Genomic DNA, 24670 nt, shown 5'->3' with positions numbered 1-24670 from the left:
TTGACCAATTGTAAAAAAAAATAAAAACTTGACTCGTTGAAAAAGAAAAGGCAGACTGACAGAAAGACAATTCTTTATTTGTCACAGCAGAAGTAACAAGGATTTGTTTGCAAAATAAAAACAAAATAAAACAAATCCCCCAGATATCACCCTCGCCAAACTTCAGAGAAAATACAAGTTCATTTGGTGTTTAGACTTTTTATTTTTTTATTTCCTTTTTGTCACACACATTTGAGCGGTTATATATTTGTTTGTTTCAATGACATTTCCGCTCTTCATGGATGTTCATCCGTTGTTTTTTTTACTTCCTCACTGAAACTGGTGGAGGAGGAGTTGGTGCACATCTGAACGGGTGACAACAAACTGCAACCATCCAATAAAAGAAGGGGGGGGGGGGCTGGAAGCAACATATTTTGATGGGAAGGGGCAGTGACTACTGATGGCAGTGGAAATCAATAGTCAGGACATGGATGAGGGTGATAGTTACACGAAGAGTGAATGGACATAGGAACCCTCGAATGTTCGGGGCTGGTTTCATTGAAGCAGGTTTTCTGAATTATCTGGATCCATTTGCTAGTAAAATTAGTAAAACATGGAACAGGTGTTTTAAACATATTTCATATGGTTTTACTCAGCATAGTTGTCCAGGTAACTAACTGAATCTGATTCTCTGAACAGGCCCATGGTTTGGAATCAACGGACCAAAAGGAAAAATCTCCTTACACCTTATCTGTACATCTGCACCAATTTATTCAACTGTGTATATATGCAATCTGACAGATTTATTTACACTTTTATCAGCTGTGAAGCATGCCAGGGCATTTGTAAGAGCTTGGTGGGGTGCAACTATGAATGCTGTCCTGTGTGTTTGTGTTAGCGTCCACATTACTCTGCCTTCACCCTGAGTGTAACGCTCCCTTGTCTATTCAGCCACTCTCCTGTAGAAGTAGAGGTATCCCAGGTCTTTGGGAGGTTTCTCTGAAGCGCACACCTTCTGGTCGTTGAAGATGACCCACCTGTTGAACAGAGAGATAACTCAGTTCACAGAGCGCTAATTGATAACAGACAGGTTATGGATTTGATTATGTATACACAAAAGAGCGTTGTTGTTTTTTCAATCACCATCAGTGGGTCTTATTTTGAAATAAACTATCCCCCACTTGTGTAAAGTGACACCTGCTTTTCCCAAATGACCAACAACATCATAGAACACATAATGGTAATTTTTTTTAGCAATCTTAGGTCATTTATTTGTTCAAAGAAGCATCCACCAGCTCAGATGGGATCATTACTATTATCAAAATTAAAAAACAAATCTGGCGTTTTAAATAGTGGATATAAACCATTTAAACCTCAGTTCGTTGACAGGTTAATACTTTGCACTATTTTTATATAAGCGGGTATTCTTGTTCAGACAGGACCTGGAGTATGGTGCCCCCTGCTGAGGCAGCATAGAACTAGCTACTACATTACATTAGAATGTTTTTTTAAAAGACATTTAATGAATAAATAAACTAGGCCTACTGATTAGAGAACAGCAGGCATACAACTTATGAGACTAACAGTTTTTGTTTCTTTCAGAACATGGGATGTGCATGAAAAGAATTTTCTGTAAGGATCTAAGACTTACAATTATATGTTTTAACAGTTCTGAGTTTTAAATGGAGAAGTATCCCTGGAAGCCAGAAACAAGTGCAAAAAAAAAAAAAAAAAAAAAAAAAACACTTACTGCTGATCCTTCTTGATGTGACAGACGTAGTGGCCGCACATTGTGCTCGTCCCCATGTGACTGATGAACGCAAACAGCTCATACTCTGGATAAAGGAGATTAACCATGAGTATAATATAGGATATACATTATAAAATATATAATCAAATTATGAATTCTAAAAGAACAAATTATTTGCAATGTTGCTGCTGTCTACAATTCATGTTTGTGAACACATCGTTGAACTAATCTGATGATCATTTTTGAATGCCTCCTCTCTCATCCTACTCCTTGGGACTCACTGCCTGGTCCGTCTCTGACACGAGGTCCAGGTGGAGGATCCCTGCCACCCTCGCTCTCTGCGGCTGAGCGACCGCCTTCAGACACATCCATGGACTCAAGGTCATCCAGGTGGGAGAAGATCCAGTCCACTGCCCGGTCTAGGACATTACTCTGTGAAACAAACACCAGAAAAAGGAGACATTATTAGAGAAATGGAGACAAAGAGTTTGTTCTGATATTACAAGTACAACATTTTACAAGTTAGAGGGCCAGAAGACAGCTGATGCAATTTCTTCACAGGCTGGCAAAATACTTTTTTATGTTTGATAATAATACCTGTGTTAATACTGTAACTGTAATAATATAACAGAAAGACCAGAGCTATGCTGCTAAAGTATTTTCACTGCCTCAACATGCGACTGGTACTGTGGCTAATGATGGGTACCTAAACCCAAACTGGTACCTGCAGCTCTTAGTCCAACTAGTTCACTTGTGCAAAAGTGTCCCACCATTTCTTTTTTTATGTAATTTTTGAGCTGCACCTATTTTAACCCTAAATAACCCTCCAACGCTGCCTAAATATGGCCATATGCAAATTTGTGTTAGCTACAGGGTGTTTTCTGTGTTCTGTCTGCTACTCCCATTCATCAGCAGTGCTTGGCTATGACATACTGTACTCAAGTTTTTTTTTTTTATAATTTCTGGCTGTTTTATTTGGACATATAGGCAAAACTGTGGTGGCTAATGTAAATTATGTTTGGCACAACCCCATACAGTAAATACAGCCTAAGACATATCTCTTACCAGTGCTTCTGAGACAGCAACTTTAAGTTAAATCGTGCTACTTATTTTTGTTAAGGTATTAAGGCCAACAACTAGTTAGTCTCTCACACAATGAAGAAACTTGCCGACAATACTGTCTGAATAAAAGCAGCTGTGCTTGTATTGGCATAGATCTACTTTTAGACTAGTGGCATATGACATTAGGTCAAATCTCCATCTCTAACAAAGGAGTTTGATTCTAACCGTGGCTCGAAGTGCTTTGGTTGCCTGGTCTCGGCTGAAGCCCATGGAGACGATGGTTGCCAGGTGCTCCTCAGAGAGGCTCTCTGTGGGTGTGGTCCCGGGGCCGGAGCTGCAGCCTGGCAACACCAGGGGGGACCCAAAGTCTGCAGCCAATCAGAAAGAGGAGAACATAAGTGAGAGTGAGAGGAGCGATCAGACTGATTGATGACTTGCTTTTAGGTAAATCCCCACTGCTCTGCACACCTGGGTCATCCATATGGCCCATGATCCAATTCATGGCAGCATCGATTCCAGTGTTTCCAGTGTAGTACACCGCTTTCCGGCAGGCCTCCAGTGGGAATCCCATTTCACATAACTGGGACACAGTGGAGTCATCAAGTACTGGAGCTGAATGTGTTGAAAAGAAAAACTTGAAATGACTTAACAGGTACTTAGTGCATTTCACATCGTTTGTTTGCTGGTCTTCATTTTTTTTTGTGGAAACACACAATTACAAAAGGAAAAACATTATTTTTGTGCCCTGAGCACTTTCTTAATGTTAACATGTTTAAAAAAAAATAATGAAAATAATATATAGAAACATCAACTCATATACATGAAAAACAGAACCATTACAGAAACTATTACTTTAAATTGAAATGTAACTCAAATCACTTCACATAATGCAAAAGTAAACAAATAAGGCAACAGAAGGAGGCACGAAAACAGAAAGGCAGAAAAGAAGTAAAGGAGGAAACAAGGCTTGACAAATAAAGAGCATCACAGAAGAAGAAGGAAAAGAGCAGAAAAGACAGACAGACTAACACAGTAGTGGGGAGTAGAGAGAGTCGTCCTCCTCGTTGCCATGGAAACCCAGGATACCTTTAACCTCCACATCTGGGGTCATGAGTGGAGGCGGGGCCACCTCTGGTAGAAGCTCTTCCCCTTGCTGCTGGCCGGTTGCCCTTAGCGCGCTCAGGTCCAGAGTATCAGGAACGTCGATGCTCACATCTGCACAGAAGAAAATGATCAATCACCTATAATTCACTTTGGTCCAAATGTTTGTTTTCCATACCTTATTTTTACAAACAATGTTTTACAACAAGGTGTCCTGAATGCGGCACTATATGGGGAAGTTAAGAAAAGTTCAACTTTGTGTAAAAGCTCTGGGTCCTCCTCCTTCGTGCTATTGGCTGGTGAAAATGGGGACCCGCGGCCTATCACGGTCATCACGGTATAGATCAGCTGAGGAGCTGCACTTGTAAGCTATTTTGTCAGGACTTAATCCATAGCTCTTGTGTATGTTGCTGCCAGGTTAATGCCAGAAACATAAGCCTTCTACTGTCAAACTTTGCTTAGTCAGTTAATTATCCTAAGTTATTGTCTTTTTTTGTCTTTCAACAAACAACTTCTTGCCAGGAAGCTCTGTAGGGGAGAGCTTCTATGTTTGTTGCTTTCTTCTAGTGTTTTTGTTGAATAGTTTACTTAGTTATTGTGGTTTTATTTCTACTTAGGGCTGGTTGGTTTGCTATTGCCAGGGCCAGTTAACAGTCAGCTTCTATATCTGTTAATAAAAGATTGAAAACCTAAAAAAAAAAAAGTGACTCTCCATATATAGTCTAACGTTACTGCCTTCTCCCCAAGACAAACTTGGGGTTGCAACACATGCAGAAGCAAAAACCTAGCACGCTTTTGGATTTCCCCAGAAACGGAAAAACAGTTCTCTACTCCACCAAACTACATAAAAGCACTTAAAACAAAATGGAGTAAAAGATATTAGTCGCCATGAATGGCTTTCCAAATCTCTGCGATTTAACTTTAATGGGTGTTAACACATTGCTCAGGAAATCAATGTATTTGTTGTGTGCCAGTGTAGTTGGAACAGGATGTAATCAGAGCCAGTCATGTAAATTACAGTGTCATGACTAGGGTTGGGTACTGTTTTGATTTTTAGGATTCCGATGCTGAACCGGTTCTTTTAAAACGATTCCGATTCCTAAACCGATTCTTGAAAAACTGAAAAATGACTTAAATATATAATAAGTAAACCTAAGTCACCTAACACACAACTACAACAATTTAACAAATAAAAGTTACACTATTAACAAGTAACAACTAAATAAATGTTGTTGAGTTGGTATGCCAACCAGCTTCAAACTTTAGCAGTTCTTTTGCAGAAAAATGACCATATTTGCCTTCTCTGGCAAGACAGGACACCTCTCCTGACTTATGGCATGTCCTGCACAGGAGAAAACTCTCTAAGACGTTGTCAAAGAGGTCTGTACACACCCAGGTATGAGTTTGAAAGGGCAGACAATTTGGGGAGGCTGTCCTCCCTCCTCCACCACCAGGCTACCGAAACCCGGTTCCATAGTGGAACCGGGTTTCGGTACCCAACCCTAGTCATGACTAAATATACCCATAAGCTTTACGATTATGAGACAGAGATGGCAAAAAAAAAAAAAAAAAAAGAGTAGTAACAGACACTGACAAGTCAATCAGGAACAAGTATTGTGCCTAGTCAGTATAAAAGATAACGGTATAAATGACAGTGAGTCTGTACAACATGAATTGCTGTTTGTGTATCAGAAGTTCCCTCAGACTATAATATGGGCTAATGTGTCCCAGTGAGCAAATTACCAACTCTGGTAGGAATAAATAAAAATAATGATCTTACCAACAGAATCATTTTTTAATATCTTAGCTCACCCAGTTTCTTGGGCACCCAGTCAAGGCCAAAGGTGAACTTCTTAATCTGGATGACCAGGTGGTCGGGGAAAGAGGCAAAGCGGGTCGTTCTGACAAATGAGACAAAAGCTGATATTAATAAATATATTTAAGATTTGTTTTATCACTTTAAGTATGAGTGGCTGTATCTCTCATACTTGGTAGCAGTAGTCTTGGACTGCACAGCCGAGCTCCAGAAGTCTGCGAGGATCTCTGGTTCACTGAGGGCCGCCATGCAAGCTGTGAAGGGGATTTGTGCACGCACCGTAGGGGCTGATGAGTCCCCCTCCTCACGCCGGCGTTCTGCCTCCTGAAGCTCTTCTGTTAGATAAGATGTACATGGTTAAGAAACAACAACTGTAGCAAATGCATGTCTGCACGTAAGAAATATCTTTTTAGGAAATAAAAGACGGAACATGTCTGACATGTACAGACCATCTTAAAGCAACACCCCACAAATTTTACACACAAGTGCAGTGCCTGTTCAAAACATACCTGTTTGGGATTGGAGTGCCGATCGGGCCGCATTTTACTGTCCGAACCCGGAACGCATCCGACAGAGCAGTAACCGAACCTGGCCCGAGCCAGACAGGCATTAAGATATTTATGTCCGAGCGCGACTCTCTTTCTCATACTAATGACACATACGTTTGTTTGTGTAGAAAGTCCGCTTTTATTAAGCAACTGTAGGAAGGCATTCGGAAATGTTAACAGATGAGCGCATCAGCGCACACGGGGCACGTTAACACATTAGCGCACCTACATAATAAGCTTTGTTAAATTTAAAATGTTCAATACCTTATCGTGCTGATGTGACCGAGCCCGACCAGAACCCGAACATCATTTCTAAATATCTGTCCGAACCCGGCCCGGCCAGACGGGTCCCGACGGGCTTGGTTTGGGTATCCATCCTCTATTTGAGATTCAGATTCTACTCACAAAATACCACAATTTAAATATGATGCATTAAACTATCCAGCATTATATTAGAGTTGAAAATCTCCACCTTGAAGTATATTGTGCTGAGTGATAATGCCTCTCTTTTTACTTGCACTGTGCAGTCAAAGGCGGTTTTATATGGCATGAGTAAAGCACCTCTTGAATGTGTGTTTTTTGTAATTAGATTTTTTATAAAACTCAACCTGTAACACATGTTGCAGGTTTACTCAGATGTGGTTCGGCTGCAGCTCATGTAGAGATTCAACGTGTCCGCTTTGTTCATGCAACAGTCACACATCGTGGTAGTTTTAGGCAATGTGGCCCAGGTGGTAGAAGCAGGGAACCCGGCGAAGCAGCGCACAGAACGGCCGGAGAAATGTGCGCAGCAAAACAACAAGCTGGAGAGCCCCAACCCGTAAACACATTTTGCAGCGCGACTTAATCAGCCGCGGCTCAGCTGCGGCTAATCGAGAGATTCAGCCAGCGTGTCCCCTATTTAATCATTTACATGTAGGGTGGACACCAATTAGTTTTTGGCACATGATCAGTCTTTGGCAAGACACCTGTAGCCGGTGAACTGCAATCAATGAGCCTTGTAGGGATTCAGCAACTCCCCGCACCCGCTGCTGTACTGCACATGTGTGGGGACACACGCACCGATTTATAGATAGATGAAGATCAGTTCACTTGTCATGAGGATTACTACACAGCCCATAAAAAAAAGCATTTGTCCTCTGTGGCTCTGTAGAGTTTTTAAAGTACAGTAAGTAAATCACTTCAACTTTATAGAAGTGCAATACTAAATCTCTGGAGTACCTTGATAAAAAGGTTTCTCTACGTATCCATTACCAAAAGGACATGTAACCTCCTCAAGACAACTGCCAGGGTCTTTTTTTGTAATCAACTGGAATGTGTAATTCACAAATAGCCTTTACTGAGTTCAATTTGTTTTTCACATTTCCGAGCACTTTCTTGCTTCCTGGAGCATGTTGGTGACATAAACCTATGCTACACTATGGCCGCTGCATTGTGCCCTGCACCCCACGTTGAGCACAGCTCATACCCCTGATCATGTGTAGAATTGGAGATTAAGTTGGACATTGTATGTCGTCAGCCCTTCACCTGTGTTGGTAGCCTGGTCCATCGGCACAGGCAGCTGGACGATGTAATCCACCCGCTGCGTGTACTTGGCTTTCTGTGACTGCTGACACACAATCCTCTCCTCCACCAGGAACCTAAAGGCTTCAGATGGGTTGGACGCAGAGCGACAGTTTCTCTATTGGTGAAAAGAAATAATAATATCAGAGAAAAGCTGGCGATGAAAAAGAGAAGCAGAGTGAGAGTGCTACATTACCTCCACCATGTTTATGAAGTGCAATAAAAACTCCTGAGCATCCTGTTGTCGATTGGTGGAGAACTCAGGGTGGCCCCGCCCAACAAGTGCTTTAAACATTCGTGGTGCTATACCGATTTGGTCTCCCTGCAAGGAAAGCATGAACAGTCAGATTAGTCAACGGTGAGGGCTAACATTAGATAGACCACATTCTCATTTATTTCTGAGAGTAAATCCCAGATGTTCCATGGATATCTGTTAAAGCTAAGACTTGTAAATCCATTGTGACTGATTGCATCTTCCTACCCTGGGTTCAGACGCAGCATTTTCATCTCCATGGTCTGGTGCTGGTTTGGAATAGTCTCCTGACAACAGACCGTAGCCGAGCTTGGCGCTGCAATAATAAACAAACAAAGATGACATCACTGCACATCCAACAACAGTCTCAAACAGGAGGGGGATTTGGATATAGGCCTAAATGTAGTTTTGGCTTTAAAATAACATGGTGGAATGTGTACTTTCTCATCTAAGGTGAGTATAAAAAAAAGTTTTTGTACAGCAACAAAAGTATTGCGTGAACTAGGCCAGATTCACATCTGGCAGGTCTCAATTTAAAAAAAAAAAAAAAAAAAAAAAAAAAAAAAAAAAAAAAAAAAAAAAAAAGGAGTGAGAGGTGTCAAGTTACTGTATAGGACATACGCATGAGCAATACCAGAGTAAGGATTCACTTTTGTTTCCACAATGTGAGGCTCTATCAGTTTAGATGATACACAGTTAAGGCAAAACTCATTTTTCCTGCAAAGGCAAAGAGCTAATATTACACCAAGAGTCCAAGTGTCAATATTTGTCTGTGTAAACTCTTAGAAAATCAATAGAAAATTTCTATTCTGGAGGATAACCCACATTAAAAACAAAAATCACATTTAAATACGGAGCTGCCTGGAAAATAATCTGTAATCGGCTTTGTGGCTGACAGATGGCACACTACGAATATGTTTGTGTGTATTTATGTGGATGGTTTCTTTCATCTACTGTGACTATGACATTTTCAAGACAAAATGGAAAAAAAAAAGGAAAGGATGTGTGTTTGAATGCATGTGTGTGGAAATTGTGGTAAAGGAGAAGAGGTATGCAGAAGATAGCACTTTGGAATTCGAAATATTTTATCAAACACGGCCCTTTGCTTTCCTGCCGTACCACTGAGCAGTGCTTTTGAGCATCTAATGGCAATAAATAAGCTGGCCATAGAAAATAAACAGACACTAGCAGAGGACACTCACACTTGGGTTTTGAAGTCCTGGGTGGGGTCGCTTGGGGCTTCATCAATGATCTTGTCGATGTTAGACACGTACCTGCAAGGCATGAATAAAAGGACATGATATATATTCTTTACATTCAGTATCTTACTTCATAATGCTGGACCATGTGAAAAGTGTCAGTTTTTAGAGGAATAATTATTTCAACTTTACTACAATATTTTTATTGCAGTCTACCCTAAGAATTAACATGGTCTTTTATCACAGGAAGTGACATGGTCCAGTGTTTCCTCTATGTTGAGTGACAAGTGGCGGTCCGCCACGGTTAGATTTCTCCCGCCACGGTATCAGAAAAAAGCCATCGCAGAATAGCGCGGACACGCGCTTCACAACGCGAGTGGGCACGCGTGCCACTCAGAGAAAAGGGAGAAAGAAAAAAGAGACAGGCTGTCCGGAGGACCCGGTTGAGATGACACGTGTGCATCCTTGAGAACTGTAAGTCATATAGCCTAACGTATATTGTCAGTTCATTTAAGCCTGTATTAGTCTATAGTGCTTGCACATTTCTAGTTTCGCCTTCACCTGCTAGCTAAATTGCACGTGGCTGTTGATTCAATATACTGCCTTGATATCATATCATGGCATAGTAGGCTAAACTGTGATTATTTCATACATTCATGTCCCGAAACATATTGGGGGAAATTCATTCAACATAATTCCAGCCAAATAACAATTAAAAGTAGGCCATGTTATTTGAACATTTATAACCTAACCTAACTGGCACTGCTTCCGTTTTGGTGTACCCTGCAGCGCAGCTCGGACCGTGCGCCACTGCCCTTTTTTTCCTCCATAAACTCCGCTCTCAGCTCCTCTGCCAGTTGCTGCTTCTGATTCAGAACAGTCCATCCACGCCGTAGCCTGCGTTAGCGACTCTGGCTTTGCCTTCAGCCCATCGGCGATGCCCATTAGAGTCCGGATCGGGCCAAAATTTTCTGTCCGAGCCGGCCCGCGTCCGACAGAGCCGTGACCGAACTGGCCCGAGCCCGACAGGCATTAAGAAATTTGTGTACGAGCCCAACACAGTTAAAATCAAATTCCCCCCCCCCCCCATACAAATGACACATGTAGGTTACGTTTGTTTGTGTTGAAAGCCCTTTTTTATTAAGCAACTGTAAGAAGGCATGCAACCAAGATGCATCTTCAACCACGCAAAAGATTAAAAACAAAACCGCGAAAATGGCCAAAATAGGTAAAAGTGATTGTATTTTCTTTGCCTTTTGTGTAATGTATATAGCCTAAAAACTAAAAGCCACGAAAAGAGTCTGTATTTTAAATGAAAATACAGAAAAGAGTCTGTATTTTAAATGAAAATACAGACTCTTTTAGGAAAAGTCAGGTACCAGCAGGATTGTATTTTTTTTATTTAGCAAAGTTATTACACATATAAACTTCAAAACGGTCAAAATGTCCATCCAGGCCACAGGGGTACCATCTAGCAGCATGTATGCTACTCAGCATTAATGGGCCACCTCTTTCTGAATTCCCCTATAACCGAGCCTTGGAGTTATTTTTCCAAAAGCCAAGAAAAATCAGATGCACACAGCAAGGCTGCCAACTTTGCCACTGAGGCAAATATGCAGTTAGTTTTATTATGAATGGTTTCATATTATAGCCTACTTTGGGTTTTGGTTTCCCTATGAAGAATTTCTTGTAAAATTCATTTTGTAGACCTACAGTCATTGTGTGTGGTGAATAAATATATTTGTTTGTGTTGCAGCAAAGTGTCAGTTCCGTTTAATACATAAAACATTTGGTCGCGGGACGGGGGACGGGGGGTTCCAACAGATCTGCCCCCACTGCTAAAAAAAATCCTACAAGAAACACTGTGGTCAACATAACAACTAGGAGGAACAGGATGATGGGGGATGTGAGTAAAAGAGGGTACTGACTTGTTCTGGAAGTCTGGAACAGTGAAGAGCACTTGCATGACAGAGTTGAGGTAGCAGCTGTTGCCCAGATTCTTCATGCCAGTCAAACCGGAGCCAAACAGGGGCCGTAGGGTAGTCCCAGACTCCTGGATCACCTCCCACTCCCCCACACGCTGGTTCACAGCAATCTCCAGCTCTGTCATCGTCCGCTCGGTCTGAGAGCAGAGAAGTCAACGTGATAAGACAATTAAGGATGCAGAGTACAAACTAATCACATTCTTAAATAAAAGAAGTAGTAATGACAGCAGGCAGACAAGGAAGAAACTACAAAACCCATCATCACAGCACTAAGTGCTGCACTTTGTCTTCTGCTCCACTGTAGCACAATTCATCCACCCCGTCTGTGCAACATAATTATGTGTGTGCAGCAATACATTACCAAGACAAGAAACAACATTGCAGTACACAGTGAGAGGCACAGGGATCTAGACATTGACAACTGTGTAGTCTGCACTCTGCATAAGTAGAGAAGCAGGTGGCAAAGAAATTAACGGCAGCAGAGAAATAGAGAAGAAACCGGTGTGAAGAAAATAGGCAGATATGAAAATGGGTATGCAATGAAAGTAAGTGTAATAATGCAATCATAATCCTTTTATAATGTTATTATAAACATACACATAAGTATCGGACAACAATGTCCTGGTAAGAAAAAATAACCAAGAGGAGCCAGGCATACGAGTGCTATTGGTTCTCTAGCACTGGACATACATTTGAGACCCCTTAGTTAACAGATTTGATATTTGCAATTGCTTCCACTAAAAACAGCAGAAACAATGAACTTACCTTCTCCATGGTCATCATGTTAATGCCAAAATGAGCTAGGTGCTCTGGTAACTTGGAATCCAGAACCATGTCATCCTCATCATATGAATACACATCTGGACATACAAAATATAGGTGGCAATTACAGGGCAATGAAAAACAAACTTGCACTGTGTCTTAAAAGACATGAGCAGACAGTGTCTTGTTAGCAATAGTATTGAAGAGTAAGAACCACAGCAGCATCTAAATGGACGAAAGTGACATTTGCAGGTACGTTTATGTGCCGTTTAATGTCCTGAGCAGAGCAGCTATTTAGCCTAGGGCTGGGCGATAAATCGATTTTATCGGTTAACTCGAATGTGTAGTTAACGTCCATTTGTTAAAATGAAAATCGGTTTTCTCCTTAACATCCACAGACGCTCCCATAGTTCCGAATGGGCTCGGCCCTCCCCCCGCGTATTTGCCATAGAGATACACAAACAACATGGCAGTGACTAACATTAGTTCTTAACACTAGTCGTTTCATTACTTACTTAACCGTAATCTCCGCCCAAATGATCGGCAGCTCGCAGTGCTCTGTCCCTGGCTGAGAGTCACCTATTCTCTGAAAACTGAACCACCAGCTACAGCTGCCCTGACAGAGCACCATGCGGAGCACCATAGCCAGTGTTGAGGAACTCTGTTGCGGCTCAACACATCTACTAAGGCTACGTTCAGACTGCAGGCAAAAGTGGCCCAAATTTTTTTGGGGTCAAGTGACCAGGCGCACCACCGGCCCGTCTCACCCACACCGTCGGGGAGATGGCGCAGGAGCGTGTGCGATTTAGGACCCGAAAGATGGTGAACTATGCCTGGGTAGGGCGAAGCCAGAGGAAACTCTGGTGGATGCCTGGAATCTGATATAGGTCACAATTTATAAAAAGATAATGTGAACAGTCAAAAACAAATAAAAAAAAAAAATCAGATCTGAGCAAAAAATCTGAATTAGGCATTAAGACTCGCGGTGTGAACGTTGATACGACCAAGCTGTGACAACAAGCCAATATAAACAACTAGCCAGCCCTAATTTAGCCTGCAAATTCATGTTAGCAATGCATTTTCCCTGGTGAATGTTTAATTAGTGGCGCATTCAACAAGCTCAGGAGAACATGTTCATGTATTTTTTTTTAAAGTTCTATAAGAAGGAGACTTTAGCATAAAAACTAATCTGGGTTGTTCAAACCCTGTGGCTCTTGTGCTGCTATCATTAAATGACAATTTGATTGAATTTATGGAGACAAGTTCTATTCAGTTGGACTTTAACATTATGACAACCAAGAAATCATCCTGTCATCGGTTTACCTGCTCCATCGGGCGTAATGGTACCAAGTTTGACAGCAATTGGGTATCCCGTCTCCTGGAAGTGGAGTAGGGCATGGTTGTTGCCCCCGGAGCCATCAAAATATCTGCGACCACACAGCAATTTTCCGTCTGTCAGGTTCATCCAAATATTCTCCTGGAGGTCACACACCTCACACCGCCAGCCACTAGGATGTAGAACAGTGAGTAAGTAAGACATATTTGACTCTTTCACTGCCCTTGATGATCTTGTAGGGTTTGAGTAATGAAACTAAACAGCAATCTCCATTCTAACTCGTATTATTGGGGACACAACAGCATTAATGGACCAATGCAATAATGGATAAGTGGATCCTAAATCCAAAAAGCATTATAGCCTGAACAGTTTACATTTGCCATTATATCATCAATGTAGAGAGAAATATAAGAAGCTTTGTTTATAAAGTTCTAATTTGGGAGGAACTGCACGGTGGGTTTATTCAAGGGACAGCTGTGACATAATGTCTTACCTGGGAGGGATTTTGACTCCATTGTCAAGCTGTTTAAGGTCAGCGGCATGCCTTGACTCCTGTCTCACCTCTCCATCCCACTGTTGAACTTGTAAAGCATGAGACACTGAGTCGGCTGCCATGATACCCGTCATCGACAGGGACACCTTGAGGGACCGCAAATGAATCGACAGGAACAAATTAGACCTGATTAACAGCTCATGATGAAACTTCTCAATTATTTGATCACTAGAAGTAACAAATGTAGTAGTCATATGTCCTTGTGTGTATCCCTACTGTATGTGCATATGCCCCAATGGTCTACTATAGGAATATATGTGTATGTTGTATGACGACTAACTTGTCAAAGATCTGTAAAGACTGTCCATGTTTTCAGCAAACCTCTCAGCTATGTCCTTGTATTAATGAGAGCAATCACTAAGTAATTAATTATTTTTTTAAACTGTTTTCTATATATGACAATGTGATATATGGTACTTTAAAACTGTACCAGCATCACTTCTAATATTGTAGGGTAGTGTATTGCCATTGTGAAAAACCCAACAGAATCTTAACAGAATGATAACATTTCTCTTGCCAGAAAACACAAAATATCTCACCCGCTCTCTTACAACGTCAGGCATGGTAGCAAGGTCCTCTGATGTCACTTCCTGTCTGTCAGGTAAAATGACCACCTTTACATCCTCCTCATACTGTTCCTGCTCCACATCAAACCCTCCTTCAATCCCTTGACAGACCAGAAACAAGAGGGGAGTTAGACACAGGTCAGTCTCAAAAGGAGGACACCTGTTGTATCTGTGTTTGTGTAAATACTCTCCCATGCACTCACCTATAGCTAATCTGGTGGGCTTTTTCTTAGGTGGGTGTCCAGAGCCAGAGTTACTGTCATCTTCCTTCTGTGGGAATAACAAGTATATGAGTGTGTGTTGAGATTAGTTTACTTGACATGTTAAGAGATTGTGCAGAAAGTGTTAAATGTAATGTAATTTGTCCATGTGGAATCAACCATAGTCTTAAGGAAAATAAATCATAGAGCATTATAAAGTGTCCACCTTAGGCTTGCGAGACCGGGTGATGTGCAAGTAAGCCCTCTGTCCAGTCCGGGCATGGTACCTGTCCACATACTGACTCCCAAAGCCAAGAAAACTGTTCATGCACACATACAGACCTCCTTCACTTTCCTGTAAAGAAGACACATGTAATGTTAAATGTTACAACCTTATCTTTCTCCATTATGACACACCTCTGGGAAGTCAAATGCAATTTGGATGTCACATATAGTTCCTGTACAATATTTTAGCAAACTAGCTCTCCATTCTACCTGCTAACGCTTGCAAATTAGTTTAACATGGGTTTAATGTTATCTAAGTCCACGAGAAATTTTACCTAAAGATTGAAAATAAAAAATGTGGGCTATGATACGTTAAAAAGCATGAACAGTCCTGCCACAGTTGCAACCATAAAACGTTAGCTTGCTAGCTAGTTTGACAGTATACAGTTGCACTGGCATAGCTAGCTAACAAGCTTGTGCAGCTAAGTTAAGTTTCCATTACAGTGCATTATTAGCTTAGCTTGACGCTAGCTTGCTAGTTAGTTGAAACAGGAAAATGTAGGAAGCCAGTGCGCTAAAGTAGGACAGCACTGAAAAACATTACATTAAACAAAGAAGAAAGAGCTTGGAAGTGAATAAAAAATAAAACAACACCGTTTTTTGGCTAACGTTGTGATTTGTAAAAGGAGATGGCTCACCGGCGAGGAAAATGACAAGGCGCATTCGTCTTTGTGGACACGGTCCCCGGGCTTCGGAACCCGAATCGTGGACAAAACCGACATCAAAACCTCACCAACCTCCGCCATGACTACCTAGCTAGTTCCTCCTTTCAGTGGGACACTTGCTCCTCTTACTTTGGACCCCCAGCCCTATGATTCCCTGGCTCGGAAGAGTGTCCGTTGTCTAGCCCGTCTAGTGCTGTCTGTGTATGGCTGAATGAATCATGAGACGCTGCCTTGTGTTGAGGGAAGGCCGAACAAACCTGGAACAAACTCAGTTGCTCGCACGCCGAGTGGCTGCGGCTTGTTACCGTAATGTGTAGAATACAGACAGCCGTTGTGGTTTTGTGAAGCATTGTAGATCAGTTTAACCTCTTTTATTTGTATATTTACGGTAACGTCCGTTGAACTCAACCGAACCAACGGCTTCCTCTCGTGGCTACGTTGACGTACTGCAACGTGACTTGCTGGATAGTACTCCGTTACAGTAAAAACATAGCTACAGTAGTCTCATGTTAATTAACTCAAAACATTTAGCTCGATTTAAACTAACGAAATTACTAGTCGAAAACGGTAACGTGGAGTAGAAGTAAAAACATCATGTGAAATCAAACTGTAGCAAACTTTCTGTATTGCGATTCCTTCATCCCCCAAAAATATTTCCATAGTCCCTCCTTCTCCCAACTCCGACTCACTCCTCCACAGGGTTTGTTTCTTGGACCATGGCGCTGCACTCTGATCGTTTCACTGTATACGTGGCGTTTCATTTTGTTATTATAGCATTACTTAATTTTACCTTAGCAACCCCGGGTAGAGGCAGCTCCAGTGTTTTGTCACTGCTGCAGCCGTATGATTTCTTGTATTACAGTGGAGTACGCTCATATTTTGGTGAGGAGTGGGTAAAGGCTGCGGAGCTGCTGGAGAAAGCCATCGTGACCAAGGAATCACTGTTTAGAGTCCGCAGGCAGTGTCATGATGACTGTGTGACAGCAGGGAGAGAGGCGTTCAATAAACTGGGTAAGTTAGAATGTGTGTTTGTAGAGAGAGCGTAGTGTAGTGGTGTCCTCAAATGGAGTCAGTGGTGTGCCAATTTACTATGGTCTTGTTCATTAGTTATTTATTAGTAATTCCTTAATCTACATGGGTAATGAATAGGCTACATTAAATTTGCATTTAAATGATACAGCACAGTCCCTTTTATTAGCCTATGCCTGTGGTTTCCAAACTTTTGGGCTTGTGACTCCTTTAAATTCCATGTTACTTGACTCCCATTAAGTACATCAGGTGTCAGCACAGCAGTTCATTCTATGAAGATTTTTTTGAGGCCTAAAGACAGAGCTGAATGTAATCAATTGTTTCTCAAGAAAAGGGCAAAAAGAAAAACTCAGTAGCCAAAATATACTTTTGTGTAACAGAAATGCTGTTTTTCTTATCATCTTGTGACCCATTAAATTTATCTTGGGCCCTTGGGAACCACTGGCCTATGTTTGAATGCATACATTCAAGTATTCATTAATTTAAAAGAATTCAAACATTATCACATTTAGCAGGTTTCCTTTACTTTTACTAGCATGGGGTCTAGCAGTTAGCCGAACTGACTGAAAGATAATTACTGGTGAGAAACTAGATTAGAATCACTGGTTGATTACTTTATAAATCATATTTTTTACGTATCAATTAAACTCTTTATCAATGTATAGTTTGTAGATTTTCAACACAAGCTGCTCCAAAAATACTCCAAATGTTGACGATGCAACTGTGTTTATTATTTAGACATTATTGTTTTTGAATAAAGGACAGAACGTTTTCAATGGTATATTTCACTCCCAAAAATGATTTGTGTTTTCTGTATTGTTAGATATTGAAGAGGGGCGTCTGTGGGACCTCTGGACCTTTGATTGGGTGCAGCAGAGAGCTGAATGTTTGAGGTTCTGTATTGGACACTCTATCTCACCCGCAGGACAGCTCCCAGTTTCTACTGACATAGAGTATGAATTCAGCTCTCGCAACCCTTACAACTTCCTGCAGGTCACATATTATAAGGTACTGTAAGCTATTCTTCAGGTAGCTATATACTAATACTTGTTAATTTCTCATTACTGCTGACAGACTTACATATTATCTTATTTCAAAGTGACATCTAGAGGCATACAGCTCAATGTCTAGGCTGTGATTCTCTAACACAATTTATTTACTCTCTGCTTCCTGCACATCAGTTGGAAAAGTTGCAGAAGGCAGCATCAGCAGCTCATACCTACTTTGTGGCCAACCCCAGTCACTTAGAGATGAGGAACAACATTGAGAAGTACAGACGGATGGAGGGAGTAACCGAGGACGCCTTCCAGGACAGAGAGCTTGAGAATGAGAAACACTGGGTGAGGAAGGAGGGGTGATGTCTTTGTAAAGGACAGGGGAATGGAGTTGCACCAGGTATTTAGGTAACATCAAAATTTCCATACCCAGAAATCATGCAGTGTAAAGTAGATAAACTGCACTGGTTTGCCTTTTCATATACAAAATAATGCTTAAGGGAAAGACAGAGAATAGTATATTATATATATAATGGTAGAGAGTCCAGCTTACCATAGACATACTATTTGTTTACTACGGTTTAGGAAAGGGATCAATATTTAAATTTTACGGTTCATTTTGTCACTTTCTATGGGCTCAGAATTTTATATACCCAAATACGTAATTTTATTTGGGTAAACAGGACTGTTCTATTGGGTCAACATTAGCAAGAGGGATGGGACAGTCTTCTCTGTTGCAGAGAAATATTTTGTAGATGTGAGTGTGGAAAGACAGTCATGGGGCTTGAGGGACTGAATTCCCCTCTCTCACCTTCACTTTCTCTTATGCAACCATGTAATTCAACCCTGGTTTTACTTATTGAAGATCTCTGCCTGAGCAACATATTTTAGTCTATTCAGAAACACGTGTCATAACATGATTCGGCTTGTTTGAAATAGTTTTAAATGGTCCATGTAAGGACATGTCTCAAAATAATAAAAAATAAATTATTAGCAGAACAAGTCTAAGTATTTATATCTAACTATATTATTCTCTCTATATGTGTCATCAAACCCAGGTCCTTTATGATTCTGCAGTTCAGTATGAGGCCTCCTCTGACTGGGTGCAAGCAGCAGGGAAATGGAAAGCATCTGTGAATGAAACACTGCGGCAGACAGACGAGTGCAGGGTGCAGTGTGAGGTGGCCTCTCAGAGGCTGCCAGAGGACAGGGGAGTGGACAGTGTTGATGGCGTGTTCGAGAAGGCTGCAGGTAAAAAAAACAACAATGGCCACTCTAGACTGCAGAAAGAGAATGGAAAGGACCCGTTGTCACTACATTTCTTTTCCGTCTAGCTCTTTCCCTTTCCCTGCTCTCGTGCCGGCAATCATGTGTGACTCAGGTAGCCACAAGACCCGGAAGGATTTCTTCTCAGGAGGACTTCCTGCCAACACAGCTGGAGCATCTGCATATTGCACAGTTCAAAGGTCAGGGTTCGGAGGTCAAACTTAATTATTATTATTCAAGATCATTCAATGTTACAATACAGTGTATGTGTATTTTCCTCTGAATTTTCTTTACCTATCATAGCACAATGATTTTTGAGCCCTTAGGTGCCACTCCTCCTTATTTTGCATTCCTGTTTCCATACAGCTGGTGATATTAGTGGAGCAGTGCAGACACTTCGCTCTCTTCTCCTGTTTTACCCCTCTGACAAGGACTCCTTAGACAACCTGCAGCTCTACTATGAGACACTAGGAGGAGACACAGAGTCACAGGGCACACAGCCTGCTCAGGTTAATGGCCATTACATTAAAATCACCACTATGGTGGTAATAATCTAAGTTCCTTTTATGTTTTTATTTAAATAAGAAGTGAGGAATCACGGTGAAGTCACTTCAGACACGCAGACTTCAAATATGTATTTAATTTTCTTACTTTTGTTCATGCTGATTACACGTTTGTGTGTATTTGTCGCACAGGAGATTGTGAGATACATTAGTCGTGCTTTGGAGGAGAAGAAGCTACTGTATTTTGGTATGGAGAACCTTGACTTCAGTTTTACCGACCCAGTAAGTACTGAGGCAAATGTACGCTATTTTGATACAAAATTACATCCACAAATTTAATGATTGCTTTCCGTTCAGGATCTTTGGACTCCAGAAGATGTTGTACCTGAATCACTGAGGGATAGTTGGAGGTGAGAATGACAGAAGGGAATCCATTTGGTGCCAAAATCTTTAGTAAAAGTGCATTTTAAAGTCAACTCAGTATTGTTTCACTTTCAGAGCTGAAAAAGAGAAAATAAATGAGAGAATTAAAGAGCAAGAGCAGAAAGAGGAGGTGGATGACAGTGGATTTTTTGCAGGTGATACAATCAGTTCACCCTCTTGATTCAGTCTGTCGCAGTTAAGAATTTACCAATTTCCTCTCTAATACTTTTTCATTTGTCCTTTCTTCAGGTGGTCCAGTCCATCAGGTGGGTGTGACCATCACCATGGATGACAAGGTTATGAATGGGACCAATCGCGTAGTACTCGATGGAGTCATGACTGAGAAGGAGTGTGACAGAATACTGCAGTTAGCAACAGTAAGTCCAGATTGTTAAAGAGTCAGGCCTTCTAAATAGAAACAGGACCTCTCACCTATCATTTCATCTCGTCTCTGATAGGCTGCAGCATCTGCTGGAGATGGTTACCGGGGACGCCGGTCTCCGCACACGCCTCATGAGACGTTTGAGGGCCTGACTGTCCTCAGGTCTGTAAAGGTGGGTGAACGGGAGATAATGGGAGCAGAAATATGACGTGTTTTTGAGTGAACCCGAATAACCTGTACTACAAATTAATGAACGAAATTTGGGGCTGCGACTAATGATTATTTTTTATTGTCGATGAATCTGTTGATTATTTTCTCAATTAATTAATTAGTCGTTTGGTCTATAAAATGTCAGAAAATTGTAAAAACAAATGTTGATCACTGTTTTCCAAAGCCCAAGATGACATCCTCAATTTTCTTGTTTTGGCCACAACTCAAAGATATTCAGTTTACTGTCACAGAGGAGTAAAGAAATTAGAAAATATTAACATTTAAGAAGCTGGAAGCAGATCATTTTTAAAATGTTCTTAATAAAAAACAGCTCAAACCAAATAATCGATTATCAAAATACATCAAATAAAAAATAGTTTGATTTAATTTAATTTATCGGTTGACAACTAATCAATTAATCTTTGCCGCTCTGAACTACATTTGAATTAATTAAAGAACCAATATTATCTTTGTGTGAAGTGGTGATGCATGCTTGAAAATAATTAATGAAGCTGTTTTTTTTTTTAACATAATCTTAACTTCTCTCCCAGTTGGCTCAAGATGGCCTGGTGAACCAATCAGATGCCCGGCTGTTACATGAGCTGGGCGAGAGAGTGAAAAACCTGCTGCACTCATACTTTAGGAGCCCTTCAGGACTCTTCACCTCTTTCACACACCTGGTCTGCCGCAGTGCTATCGCAGGTAATATTACCAACATTACCCAAATCTCTCTTGAGGGAGATCATTATTACTTGCTAAAGGAAATGGATTAGGGCTGACCATTTGGAACTAGAACAACTACAGGGTTTCATAGACTTTTATGCTGTGAATTTAAAAGTGTTCTTTTGGGAGGTAAAATTGTTTTTTTTGATTTTGATGCCCTTAGGAGACCAGGAGGGCAGGCTGGACCTGTCTCACCCTGTCCATGTTGACAACTGTCTCCTAGAGCCGGAGACCAATCAGTGCTGGAGGGAACCGCCAGCATTCATACACAGAGACCTCAGGTACACAGAAATAATCATAATCAGTAAGGAAACTAGAAAAATATGTTTATTTTATTTTTAGTATTGAGAATTTAAGTTTTTATGGCTGGATGACGGACCTCAAATCCTATTTCTCTCACAGTGCCATTCTCTACCTGAATGACAACTTTGATGGAGGAGAGTTGTTCTTTACTAACAGGGACGCCAAGACAGTAACAGTCAGTCACTTTTCAACCTTAAACCCAGATTTTATCTGAACTCACTTCCCTTAAGCTTTCCCCTCTTCCTCCATGTCTCAAGGCTCGAGTAAAACCCAGCTGCGGTCGACTGGTGGGCTTCTCGTCAGGTCCAGTAAATCCACACGGTGTTACTGCAGTGACCAGTGGCCGGCGGTGCACACTGGCCCTCTGGTTTACCAAGGAGAAGCTCTACAGGGACATGGTGAGTAGTACGACGACACACAGCAGTGATCTCCTCCTCAGGTCGGACCTGTCGGCTGCAGTCCCGTGGTTGTTAATGTCGTGACACCGGAGTTAGATAATAATACCAGCTGGAGTGCAATGCAAATCTGGTGGTTGTTTTCTTGTTTTGGCATGCCCAGCCCTTGCTCATTCCACATCAGTGTCCTTTAGGTTTATCATATATTTGTACAAATAGCAGAAATATCAGGAGCTCCTCTAAAAAGTGGGTGTTTATTAGTAAAGCCAAAAATGAATCTTGAAATAGTTACAGTAGCTTACCCACTTTAATGCTGGCTACTGTTTAGCATCATGCAGACTGTCTCACTTATTTTACACATTCTTCTGCTTAAAAATATGAAGTTGAATTCACAAGCAATGAAACACACCCTTGCTACAACCTTAGTAGGTCTGGTATGATCAGTAGCTCATGGTGGCTAATGCTAGCTAAAGTTAGCTAAGTTAACATAGATATTGCTGTGTAATGGACATTGCTGAGTCAGTTTGCTGACTTTATTAGTCTTCTCTACATGTGCTATTGTTACGTTACGTTTTATTATTCACCATTACCCTACAGTTGTCAGTGGAGCGGCCTAGTGGCTGCTATTCAGCCAAAGCTATGTAGACTCACTTTACTAGAGGAGAACCACATTATGCTGGCAGAGCCTCCTCACTAATATCATTTATCATTAGAAAAAACAAGAATAATTAAAATATAGAATATTCATCTAGAATAACCTAGGAATAAATGTAATCAGTCTCTTCCAAACTTGCTTTTTATGTCATAGTGACCACCCAATATTTAATTCAATATATTATATGTCATTGCTATGCTTTTGTTTCTCTCCCTCAGGAGCGAGAGGAGGCAGAGGCCATGTGGGCAGCAGACGGACAGAGTGTGGTGAAAAAAGACAACGAGGAGGCAGAGGGCGGCGCCGCCACCCCCGGCAGGAACGCTCGGAACCAAGCATCAAAGGAGAGGAGCAAAGGGAGAGGCAGGGTGACAGGGGGCAAAGATGAGCTGTGAGAGCCAGAACAAACCTGACACACTGAACCACCCAAACTGGAAAACATTCTCATCTTTGTCCACTCTAGTGGACTAGTCCGCCATCCCATATTTGGACCATGACACCAACCATGAACACGTTTACGTTTTTAGCCACACAATCATTCTCTTCATCTTGCTGCCTTTTTATGTAAAGCTGCTTGCGAGTTTGTATTTACTGTATTTATACTGTATCTGATGAAAATAAGTGAGAGAAACGCGGTCCTTTCCTCCCTCTAATGTCAATCTGTACTTTTGTTTTAGCAGCTTGATTGACCGATATCACTTCATTAGAAAATGAAGAGAATAAAAGAAGAAATAAATGTGACTTTTTCTTTTTTTTACCAATGTCACATGAGTACTATATATATATATATATATACATACCATATACCATACATACCATATCAACACAAATGAGGGACTAAAAGAGGATAAAAAGTTAAAGCAAGGCTGTGTAATCTATTAAGTGATTACCTCACACCCTCTGTGGCTGCCTGCTGATTCAAAATAAAAATAAAACTAGAAGGTGACTTAAAACCTTGTAATGTGTTTGTCAGTCTGTTACTGTCTGTTTAGAGTAGCAGCATGTGATAAGATATCTGATTAGACAGCAACACCGCAGTAGGAAACTGTAAAAGTACTTAGATTAGCGCAGTACGTCAGAAACTACAGTTTGAGGCAGTAAGAGGCAGAAAAGGGAACAGAGAGAGAGAGGTGCACAGGGGGAAAAAGGATAGAAATAGAGAGATTACCGTTAATCCCTCATAAATGAGTGCATTTGTTTATGAAGCTTAAAAAATCTCCCATTTTGAATATGGAATAGTAATCCAGCTAGAGATCATTTAATCATTCACGTCCAGCGGAGTGACACTCGACCACCCACTTCCTTCTTGTCCTTCCCATTACAACCAGTGTCTCCTTTACAGCCCCCTCCTCTGCTTTCGTCTAGTGCATTAGGTACCGAATCAAGTACTGTTTATGGCCCATATTAACACTCTCACTCCACCCTGTGTTATAATCCTCCGCCACTGCAGAATTGGGTCGGCAGGCCTGTTTAATGGAGCTGGGTTTTAACCTTTTCCCTCCCTCACATGCTGAAACCATTCAGCACCCTAAATGTCTGCATTAATCTCCTTTTAAGTAGGTGTTATGTCTATATAATGCATCCTAGATATCCTACACTAAGAACCCAGGCTGTCTACTGTTCCAATTACACACTTGGCAGAAGAGCATGACATTTATATGCTGTATGATGTCATATTTACATATTTTATGCAGAAATTATGTAAGGCCTAACAGTTATAAAACTGAAATCACAGCATCCTGTTGTCATTATAACTGAGTACTGTGTGTAGTGAGTAGTTGACATCACTTAGCCGATATGTTGTACTTCCGTGCATTTACTTTGCTACTATTTGTGGCCCATACAACTCACTAGGTGTCGACAGATGATTTCTGGCCTTCCTGTGTGATGCTTTACATCCATGGTAGGTGTAAACATAACATGTTATACGATAGGAGGATTCAAATTCATGATTCTACATTCATGTAACAATAGTTGTTTGTGACTGACCGATATGGCATTTAATCCAATCACCCCTCCCCACTCCACCCACTTACACCCCATTTATTCAAAACAAGGTTAAAGGTTCAGTAAGTGACCCTTGCTGGGCTTTATAGACTTAAAAAAATATTCTACTCTCTACTCTCCTAACAATGAGTTAGTGTTGGTACAAAGTTCATATGACTT

The 24670-nt window shown here is 41.2% G+C and overlaps 2 protein-coding genes across 3 annotated transcripts; one reads left to right on the top strand and one right to left on the bottom strand.

Moving 5' to 3' along the window:
• Positions 1-194: 194 nt before the first annotated feature.
• Positions 195-15943, bottom strand: usp5 (ubiquitin specific peptidase 5 (isopeptidase T)). Of its 2 annotated transcripts, none has more exons than XM_039805087.1 (20): positions 15597-15943; positions 14900-15028; positions 14677-14743; positions 14447-14574; positions 13848-13993; positions 13342-13526; positions 12022-12116; positions 11200-11393; positions 9275-9346; positions 8301-8388; positions 8016-8141; positions 7784-7937; positions 5881-6043; positions 5705-5793; positions 3821-4006; positions 3260-3403; positions 3017-3159; positions 2011-2161; positions 1730-1814; positions 195-1016 (listed from the first exon to the last, which is right to left on the bottom strand). In XM_039805087.1, exons 1-20 carry the CDS (start codon positions 15702-15704, stop codon positions 923-925), a joined length of 2547 nt encoding a protein of 848 aa, XP_039661021.1. In that variant the 5' UTR covers positions 15705-15943; the 3' UTR covers positions 195-922. The 2 variants fall into 2 exon arrangements, with proteins under 2 accessions (XP_039661021.1, XP_039661022.1); XM_039805088.1 differs by having other exon boundaries at positions 880-1016; positions 3878-4006; positions 15597-15942.
• Positions 15944-16110: 167 nt separating this feature from the next.
• On the top strand, positions 16111-23245 carry p3h3 (prolyl 3-hydroxylase 3). The gene is made up of 16 exons (XM_039805089.1): positions 16111-16634; positions 17476-17660; positions 17834-17992; positions 18706-18898; positions 18982-19113; positions 19280-19422; positions 19609-19698; positions 19774-19826; positions 19915-19994; positions 20089-20216; positions 20298-20393; positions 20983-21133; positions 21318-21435; positions 21557-21632; positions 21715-21855; positions 22726-23245. Exons 1-16 carry the CDS (start codon positions 16340-16342, stop codon positions 22897-22899), a joined length of 2214 nt encoding a protein of 737 aa, XP_039661023.1. The 5' UTR covers positions 16111-16339; the 3' UTR covers positions 22900-23245.
• The last annotated feature ends 1425 nt before the right edge of the window (positions 23246-24670 follow it).

The sequence above is a fragment of the Perca fluviatilis genome, chromosome 7 (genome assembly GCF_010015445.1).
Source record: "Perca fluviatilis chromosome 7, GENO_Pfluv_1.0, whole genome shotgun sequence".
NCBI classification, from domain to species: Eukaryota; Metazoa; Chordata; class Actinopteri; order Perciformes; family Percidae; genus Perca; species Perca fluviatilis.
Note: the sequence above shows the minus strand (reverse complement) of the source record. Positions and strands in the feature narration are given on the sequence as shown.

Bases quoted from the DNA above. Each gene is read 5' to 3' on its own strand.
- usp5 (XM_039805087.1), bottom strand. From the start codon at position 15,704: ATGGCGGAGGTTGGTGAGGTTTTGATGTCGGTTTTGTCCACGATTCGG. The intron at 11,394-12,021 runs GTAAGTTCATTG...CTCTGCTCTCAG, and splicing joins ACATGATGACCATGGAGAAG to ACCGAGCGGACGATGACAGA. The intron at 7,938-8,015 runs GTAATGTAGCAC...TTTCACCAATAG, and splicing joins ACTTCATAAACATGGTGGAG to AGAAACTGTCGCTCTGCGTC.
- p3h3 (XM_039805089.1), top strand. From the start codon at position 16,340: ATGGCGCTGCACTCTGATCGTTTCACTGTATACGTGGCGTTTCATTTT. The intron at 19,114-19,279 runs GTCAGGGTTCGG...GTTTCCATACAG, and splicing joins GCATATTGCACAGTTCAAAG to CTGGTGATATTAGTGGAGCA. The intron at 19,827-19,914 runs GTGAGAATGACA...TTTCACTTTCAG, and splicing joins TCACTGAGGGATAGTTGGAG to AGCTGAAAAAGAGAAAATAA.